Source organism: Anomaloglossus baeobatrachus, chromosome 3 (assembly GCF_048569485.1).
Source record: "Anomaloglossus baeobatrachus isolate aAnoBae1 chromosome 3, aAnoBae1.hap1, whole genome shotgun sequence".
NCBI classification, from domain to species: Eukaryota; Metazoa; Chordata; class Amphibia; order Anura; family Aromobatidae; genus Anomaloglossus; species Anomaloglossus baeobatrachus.
In genome coordinates this window covers 680047945-680057855 of record NC_134355.1, presented here as the reverse complement: position 1 = coordinate 680057855, position 9911 = coordinate 680047945, and the positions used below count along the sequence as shown (strand labels likewise).

Sequence of the window (9911 nt, the reverse complement as noted above, 5' to 3'; positions counted from 1 at the left end):
ATTTATTTTTTCTACAATGTATTGTTTATGTAAAAAATGTTTTGCTATAATGTATTGTTTATGTATTTTATTTTTATTTGCTACAATGTATTGTTTATTTATTTTATTTTTTTTATTTGCTACAATGTATAGTTTATGTGTTTTATTTGTTACAATGTATTGTTTATGTATTTTATTTTTTTATTTGCTACAATATATTGTTTATGTATTTTATTTTTATTTGCTACAATCTATTGTTTATGTATTTTCTTTCTTTTACGTTTATGGTATATGTTTTTTTTTATGCTGCTTTTTTTAAGATTTGTTATCTACGCACTATGGGTAATGTCTCCTGCTTTATAATGGTCACCTGTGTGAATAGCATCAGAAATATGGGTGGGATGGGGGGATTGTCAGGAGTTAATTAGGGGCACACTGCCGGGTGTTTTCTTGTATGGAGATCTGAAAACGAGCCACATGTGTCCGTGTCATCTGCTTCGTTTCCTAGTGGGAGCAGCAGAAGACATGACATCATTGTCTGAAGGGGTTAAGCAGACAAAATTGGGGAGGGGAGGATGCTGCGTTTTTAACCACTTGAGCGCTGGATGGAAATGTGTGGTGGATTTTAGGGTCTATTATGCCTCATTATTGGTGATTGTTGGGACACTCTATGCCTCAATGGTTTGGTTTTTGTCTTTTTGTATAGTGTTCTTCACAGGCTATTATTTGCAATGGGTGACACCCAACTCCTATGACTTGGATGAGCCCAACCATTGATAGAAAAGATGCAATGAAGTGCATTTAATAGTGATGTCATGGGAGGAGGATGGGAGAAGAGTAAAATTACCCTCCCATCCCCATTATATGGCCAGGTCTCATGTATGACGCATTGTATAAGTAGTGGCCCTATCTGCAGTGCAGGGCTCATACGAGTCCGTATCATTCCCGGTCCCTATGACATCACTAGGTAGCAGGATATTGAGGCGCGAGGCACGAGGCGCCTCATACCCTGGTGTTGTCTGCTCTGATTTAAAGGGATAAAATTAAAAAAACCCTGCACAAATCATTGTCTCCTGTGCACACACAGCAGATAGGGATAGTCATTGAGTTATATACTGTGGATACAATTATACCCTATAAAGCCATCATGGAGGTGCGAGGCACGAGCTCAACCATGGACATGATACTAGCGACAAACATATTATATAGACCACCCAAAATGTCATTACAGACCCCTTACAAGCCTCATAAAAACATAAAAAAGTTAAAAAAAATAACAAAAATACAAACAGAAAAGTGATGTAATATTCTAAACTTAACACTTTTCATTTAAGGTTTTGATGTAACATGGATTCGAAATACGAAAGATATTTTTGAAAAAAAAAAGGAAAAAAATCACATGTTGCTTCAATCACATGACCGGACGCGGTTACGTGACGGCTTATGATGTTACATCCGCCGGACACGCGGCTTCACGAGGATTTTGTTTACATGAACGAGTCGCTTTTAACTTGGATGGGAATTTTATTTATTTTGTCCTTTTAAAATTAAAAAATAATTTCTAGAAGATGAAAGACTTTTTTTTTGTTTTATAAAAGCATTGTCTTTCTATTAAAAAAACTAAAAAATAGTCCTAAATAATCATAAAATGTATCCATTAATACATAGAAAATAAAGAATGATAATAAACATAGAATATATATATATATATATATATATATATATATATATATATATTTGCAAATTAAATCAAATAATGTAGAACAAAAGTAATATGATTAATATAAAACAATCTGCAACATTAAAAAAATGAACAATAAAATTAACTGTAAGAAAAGAAAAATAATAAATATGGAGGACTATGGGGTGCATTATACTATATGGAAAACTATAGGGTGCATTATACAATATAGAAGACTATGGGATGCATTATACAATATGGAGGACTATGGGGTGCATTATACAATATGGAGGATTATAGGGGGTGTATTATACTATATGGAGGACTATGGGGTGCGTTATACTATATTGAGGACTATGGAGTATTCGTTATACAATATGGAGGACTATGAGGCATACATTATACTATACAGAGGACTATGGGGCTGCATTATACTATATGAAGGACTATGGGGTGCATTATACTATATGGAGGACTATAGGGTGCATTAAACAGTATAGAAGACCATGGGGTGCATTATACAATATGGAGGATTATAGGGGGTGTATTATACTAATATGGAGGACTATGGCCTGCGTTATACTATATGGAGGATTATAGGGGGTGTATTATACTAATATGGAGGACTATGGCATGCGTTATACTATATGGAGGACTATGGAGCATGCATTGTACTATATGGAGAACTATGGGGGTGCATTATACTATATGGAGGACTATTGGGTGCATTATACAATATGAAGGACTGTGGGGGTACATTATACTATATGGGGGATGGCATTTGGATTATACTATATGGAGGACCCTGAGGGGTGCACTATACTATATAGAGGACTATGGGGGTGCATTATCCAATATGGAGGACTATGATGTGCATTATACAACATGGAGAATTATGGGGGTGCATAATACTATATGGAGGACTAAGGCTGTGCAGTATACTATATGGAAGACTATGGTGTGCATAATATAATATGGAGGACTATGGCTGTGCATTATGCTATATGGAGGATTATAGTTGTGCATAATACAACATTGAGGACTATGGGGGTGCATTTTACAACATGGAGGACTATGGGGGTACATTGTACAATATGAAAGACTATGGAGGTGCATTATGCTATATGAAGGATGGGGGTTATATTATACTATATGGAGGACCCTAGGGGATGCATTATACTATATAGAGGACTATGGAGGATGAATTATACAACATGGAGGACTATGGGGTGTCCATTCTACTAATGGAGGACTATGGGGTCTCCAATCTACTAATGGAGGACTATGGGGTGTCCATTCTACTAATGGAGGACTATGGGGTGTCCAATCTACTAATGGAGGACTATGGGGTGTCCAATCTACTAATGGAGGACTATGGGGTGTCCAATCTACTAATGGAGGACTATGGGGTGTCCAATCTACTAATGGAGGACTATGGGGTGTCCAATCTACTAATGGAGGAGTATGGGGTGTCCAATCTACTAATGGAGGACTATGGGGTGTCCAATCTACTAATGGAGGACTATGGGGTGTCCAATCTACTAATGGAGGACTATGGGGTGCATGATACTATATGGAAAGCAATGTTGGATCCATTATAATATTTGTATGGCTACGAGGGAGATTTTATACTTTATGGAGGGCTATTTGAGGGCCATTATACTGTATGGAAGTAATTATACAGTGTGATGAGGTGTGGGGACCATTATAAAGTATGTAGTCCCATTATACTGTATGGAGGTCTGTGTGGGGGTCATAGTTGGGGATCATACTGTGTCGTGGTCACCATACTTTGCTGGGGTAGTTGTGGAGGTACAGTATTGTCATCATACTGACGTCATACTATATGGGGGCAATAAAAGGGAAATCTAGGGGCTTGAATAGGAGGACAATTACTTGGTATGACTCCCAGTTATTCTGCCTGTCATATACAAGCTGCCATCTCTCCAGAGCTGCCTGTATTTCTTTCCATAGAGTGAATCACATGTTACTTTCTGGCAAAAACATCCATCAAAAAAGTACTAGTGGCACGTGATGTGCCGGCGGCGCGTCCTGCTGATGGTGGACAGGGCGCACATTGTCACCCTGTGATTGCTGCTCTGGATCCTGCCTTTGTTTAGTGGTATAATAAGAGACGTGGCGCCCGGCCGTGCTGACACCGGGAGGGGGGGAAGCTCCAGAGAAGCCAAAAATAACAGATTCACCCAAATAGATAGAAGAGCTCTTCTGTATGTCACTTAGAGGGACAATATTGTCTGTCTGCCCTTTAGAGATGTCAGAAGATCCTTTCCAAGTTTCCTACAATTTCTAGTTTCCGAGAGAACACAAATAAGTCTCATTATTATCGCTCGTCCATCGGCCGCGGCTGGTTCATGTCCTAGTTTCTCCTCGCTCAGTGATTGAGCATTACTCGGCAGAACGTCTTGGGATTTGCAGGCGGCTGCTGGAGATGATATCAGAGGAACACCAAAGAGGTGGCCATTAGAGGAGACACTAGCTGAGGACGGCGCTGTAGAAGAGATGTTTCTAGAATAAATTCTGTGTTACTGCAGATAATGTGACATATGTCTTATCAGGAGTCTGAATTGCCCCTTAATGTATTCACTTTTTATTATTAATAGGTGACATACCTCAATCTATAACCTCAGAGAACGCCAAGAACCTCAGCACCATGACTCTGGCAGGTAAGGACTGGCATGGATGGATGGATGGCTGGATGGATGGATGGCTAGTTGGATGGGTAGATGAATAGATGGATGGATGGATAGATGGACAAATGGACGAATGGATGGATATATGGCTATTTGGATGGATGCATAGATGGACAACTGAATGGATGGATACATGGATAGATAAATAGAAGATGGATGGATAGATGGATAGATGGATGGACAAATGCATAGTTGAATGAATGGATAGTTGGATGGAAGGATATATAAATGGATAGATAATTAGTTGGATGGATAGATGGAAGGATGGATGGATGGATAGGTGATGGATTGGTAAATGAATGTATAGATTAATATTTGAATAGATAGATAGATAGATGAATGGAAAGATCGATGAATAGATGGATGGATAGTTGGTTGAATGGATGGATAGATAGACCGATCGATGTATAGATGGATGGATAGATAGATAGATAGATAGATAGATTGATGGATGTATAGATAGATGGATAGATGTATAGATGATGGATAAATGGATGGATGGATAGATCTGAGATGGATAGATAGATTGATATCTTTAGAAATAGGAGATGAATAGATGATGGATGGGTAGTTGAATAGATAGATGGATAAATGGATAGATAGATAGATTGATAGATAAATGGATGTATAAATGGATAGTTGGATGGATAGTTGGATGAATGGATAGTGTGATGAATGGATGGATGGATAGTTGGATGGATGGATAGTTGGATGGATGGATGGATTGTTGGATGAATGGATTGTTGGATGAATAGATAGTTGGATGGATGGATTGTTGGATGGATAGTTGGATGGATGGATTGTTGGATGGATGGATTGATTGATTGATTGATAGTTAGATGGATGGATGGATGGATTGTTGGATGGATGGATGGATGGATGGATGGATTGATTGATTGATAGTTGGATGGATGGATTGTTGGATGGGTGGATGGATGGATTGTTGAATGGATAGTTGGATTGTTGGATAGATGGATTGTTGGATGGATGGATGGATTGATAGTTGGATGGATGGATTGTTGGATGGATGGATGGATGGATTGTTGGATGGATAGTTGGATGGATGGATTGTTGGATGGATGGTTGGATTGTTAGATGGATAGTTGGATTGATGGATTGTTGGATGGATGGATTGTTGGATGGATGGATTGATAGTTGGATGGATGGATAGTTGGATGGATGGATGGATGGATTGTTGGATGGATGGATTGATAGTTGGATGGATTGTTGGATGGATGGATGGATGGATTGATAGTTGGATGGATTGTTGGATGGATGGATTGTTGAATGGATAGTTGGATGGATGGATTGTTGGATAGATGGATTGTTGGATAGATGGATTGTTGGATAGATGGATGGATTGATAGTTGGATGGATGGATAGTTGGATGGATGGATAGTTGGATGGATGGATTGTTGGATGGATGGATTGTTGGATGGATGGATTGTTGGATGGATGGATGGATGGATTGATAGTTGGATGGATTGTTGGATGGATGGATGGATGGATGGATAGTTGGATGGATAGTTGGATGGATGGATTGTTGGATGGATAGTTGGATGGGTAGGAGATGACTGATGGATACATAGAGATAGATAATCTATCACTAAATAACCTGGTTACTTGTTGCCCGCAGCCTACAAGGAGAAGATGAAGGAGCTTCCTCTCGTGTCTCTTTTTTGCTCCTGTTTCCTCTCTGATCCCGCAAAGAAGCAAACTTACAAATATGATGGTGAGTAGAGGCTGAAGAAAGCAGGACGATCTATAGACATCACTGGGTCTTCAATAAAAATCCTACTGGGTTCCCTCCATGATTGCAGACCTTACTGATATGATCTGGAATACATATTAGCTGCTCATCATAATCCATAGATTTTGGGCATATGTCACCAAAAACCACTGGTCACATGTCTGGGAATTCGGCAACTGATTCTGAAGTGTTATAGTCAATTTTTCCTAAAAATCAATATCCACTTTTTCCAAAATGGTTGCTTTATAACTTGCAAATCACTTCCTTAAACCCAGCACCCACAATATCAGGTTAGCCAGTACCCTACTGTAGTGTCCTGACCCTTTAGGTACAAAGGATACAATAGAACCAAAGCCCCATCTGCCACATGGAACACTAGTAATAGTGCACATTTTTGCACTGGGCCCTTTTAATTTTGATTTCACCCAAACGTGATATCTCAGTACAACTGGCACCCTCAAAGTATCATGGTCTTGTATCTAAAGCACCATGGGAAGTCTTCTTATGGGGCTTTTGTTGGCCCCCGATGCCTTAGATGCCTTAGTTATATACAGATCCTGAATGTTTAGATAACATCTTGTTACTTTTATGTAGAACTTTGGATACAATGTAACTTATACCGTACCTCCCCTTATTACAGCAGACACTGTGGACCTCACGTGGTGCGTCATCTCAGACATGGAAGTAATAGAGTTAAATAAGAGAGCCTCAGGACATGCCTTTGAAGTCATCCTAAAGCCATCTTCATTCGATGGAGTCCCAGAATTTAATGCTTCCCTTCCGCAGCGACGGGACCCATCCCTGGAAGAGATTCAGAAAAAACTGGAAGCCGCCGAAGAAAGACGTAAGGTAAATACATATTCTCCTAAAATAACTGGACCCCATATTGTTTTGTGATCTGACTCGGAACACTCAACATCCGGTAGAGAAGCATTTTGACCAATTGAGGTTGGTGGACAACCCATCATGGTGGTGTTTAGCTAATATTGGCAAAGGGAGACCTGATCAGGATTCTCCTAGGGCTAAATTCAAGGTATATCTTAATAGTAGAGAATCATGGACATGGTTGTCCACTTGTGGTCAAATGCTTCGATATGTTCCTCATGTAATAGACATGATGACCTAGAAGTGGACAATCTTCAGATGCCTCACAGAAAGATCCAAACAGTCTGGCTTAGACCATACTCTAGTCAAGCAATAATGACTTGGTGGACTGGCCTAATGCCAGTCACCAGTTTAGGTAGAATAATTTTGAGATCTTCAAGTGGTCTTTAAAGCCTGAGACTAGCCTGGAGGAACGAAGGTTTCACCATCATCATAGATGAGATTCTTTACCGTAAGAGCAATGAAACTATGGAGTTATTTGCCCCTTCAAGAGGGACATGAATGCCTTTCTTGACATAAATTCACTCTTACTTCACACAGTGTCAGGAGGCCGAGCTGCTCAAGCACTTGGCTGAGAAAAGGGAACATGAACGTGAAGTCATCCAGAAAGCGATAGAAGAAAACAACAACTTCATTAAAATGGCCAAGGAAAAACTAACTCAGAAAATGGAAGTCAACAAGGAGAACAGGGAAGCCCACCTAGCCGCCATGATCGAACGTCTGCAGGAGAAGGTTAGTTAAAGGTCAGTTAAAGTGGTCACAATATGTTCTTCACGTCCGTTCAAGTCAATGTCTTCTTCTGTCCATGGGTTCTCAAGTGGTAAATCTTATACTACGTAGCACTATAGCACTACACCTGATTTCAAGTTGAGGGACTGTGTACCTACAAACATTGACTCACACTTAATGATGGTATGATCCCATATATTCCAAGCCTAGTTATTGGCCAACATTTTTGGTGAATGTGGCACCTCAATGTCTATATCATCTCTCCTCCAATCTCATCTGCCATTCGAAGACCAGGGGGATTTTAAAACACCCATTTGGTCACTATAATCCAGTTTTGGGACAATATCACAACCAGGAGGTGGAGACTTCACTGTAACCTAATTAATAGAGGTCAACGGGCCAGAGATTGGTTTACTCAAATAACCTCAGCTCTGTCCTAGTATAGTACATCTCAAACCAGTTACTATAAAATGATGCAAAATGTGTAACACTCACAGCCGGTGTAGAGGCAGCGAGTGGGATTAGTGGACTTATTGGACCACAGGGTGGACTCGGGCTTACCTTTTAGTGGGAGGGGCTTGGCTAAGTTCCCACTGAGAGCCAAACACCAAGTACCACTCCCAGGGCAGCTGACCCCCAGAACAGGACATGGACTTAGGTATAGTCGGGTACAGGCAGGGTGACTGAGGTAGGCTTGCCAGGCAGGTTCGGACAGGAATGATGGGCATGGCAGGGATAGACAGGTATGGGAAGGCAGGTACAGGAAACTGACACAGGGATAACAGGGCAGGAGCTCAGGACGTGCAACTAGCTAGGTAGTAGACTGACTAGCTGACTAACTAAAGGAGTTACGCAGGCACCTCCTTTAAAAGGGAGAATGCCTTAAATGCACAGTGCCTCTCAGCCGTAGGATGAGAGGCATTTCTGGGAAATGGCATGCAAGCCCTATAAGAGGAGGGCCATTGTGCGCGTGCATCTTAGGGAAAGCCCCGGAAACCCTGTACGGCATACACAAGGTCCAGAGGGCAAGGAGGCAGCAGCACACATGGATGGCTGTGGAAATGCATGGTAGGATGTGACCCGACCGGGGCGGTAAGCCAGAGTCTCTGCAGACACGCCTGTGCTACAAAATGTTACGTTTTACCTCTTAAGATTTTAGTTGTCTCTCGGACAAAAACAATAGATAAATCTATTGTGTTCCCTGGGGTGGTGAGTCATGAGGTTGGTCAAAATTGAATGGATTCATCATATGAACCTGTTACATACATGGTAATTATCTATGACTAACAGTAACAATATCTCCTTGCCAGGACAAACATGCAGAAGAAGTAAGGAAAAACAAAGAGCTTAAGGAAGAAGCTTCGAGGTAGAAAGTGATGGTGGCTTTCACAATTTGGACTGAGGATCCCACAAGGTGCCCGAGCGGCGCAGCACAAAGTCAAGCGACTGAGACTCTTTTGCTTTGTTTGTTTGTGAATGTCAAGAGATGACTGGCAAAGCCACCTTTTTTTAAGACAGCTTAGGGCGGGCATTGGGAGGATGTAACGGGAAGGGTTGGCCATCTCATCCGCAAGTCCTAAAGAGTTATACCCATGAACCCTGCCTTCGACATTAACCTCACGTCAGTGCATCCGTATGTGATGGGGAAAGCGCCGGTGGTTGTCAGGCTACTGTAGCGCAGATGAACCAACCGATCTGTGTGTCTGCTATAGACAGGGCTGTTTATTGGCACTAATTTTCTATGTCTACCATAATTATGTCATCAATACATACGTTATTATCAGGTTATACTAATGTGTACGTGTCATTATTCAACGCATGGGCTACAAGACTACTTCTACTATGCAATGGACGACAACCCTCATACTTCTTTACACTATATCTATGACATAGTTCCTGAGCTAACTCAAGACATTGTTACTCAGAGTCACCAAAGTCAAAGCAGATGTATCAAAAAGTCATATTTGCCAATGTAGGCACTTGCTTATTTTAACATAGATTAGCGCACAGCAAAAAAAGAACCCACTAATTAAAGACTCACTTATTGCCTACAGAAATTACTTTAGTTGTTCCATGTGTTTTGTATTAATCATACATCAGAAAATTTTGGTGAAATTTTGTTAAATTAAAAACAAGGCATAGAAATTAAAAATTTGTAAAATTTTAGTAAAATTTT

At 40.5% G+C, this 9911-nt stretch overlaps 1 protein-coding gene across 3 annotated transcripts in view; it reads left to right on the top strand.

Moving 5' to 3' along the window:
- The window catches only part of STMN4 (stathmin 4), a 9932-nt gene extending 409 nt beyond the window's left edge, over window positions 1–9523 (top strand). Inside the window, exons 1-6 of one of the 3 annotated variants that reach the window (XM_075341293.1) lie at window positions 4034–4134; window positions 4282–4344; window positions 6008–6103; window positions 6762–6970; window positions 7547–7749; window positions 9046–9523. In XM_075341293.1, coding sequence (XP_075197408.1) covers window positions 4110–4134; window positions 4282–4344; window positions 6008–6103; window positions 6762–6970; window positions 7547–7747 — 594 coding nt within the window. In that variant the 5' untranslated portion in view covers window positions 4034–4109 and the 3' untranslated portion in view covers window positions 7748–7749; window positions 9046–9523. Of the gene's footprint in view, window positions 1–4033; window positions 4135–4281; window positions 4345–6007; window positions 6104–6761; window positions 6971–7546; window positions 7750–9045 lie in introns of those variants that run through there. The other 2 variants (XM_075341291.1, XM_075341294.1) reach the window with 2 other exon arrangements.
- The last annotated feature ends 388 nt before the right edge of the window (window positions 9524–9911 follow it).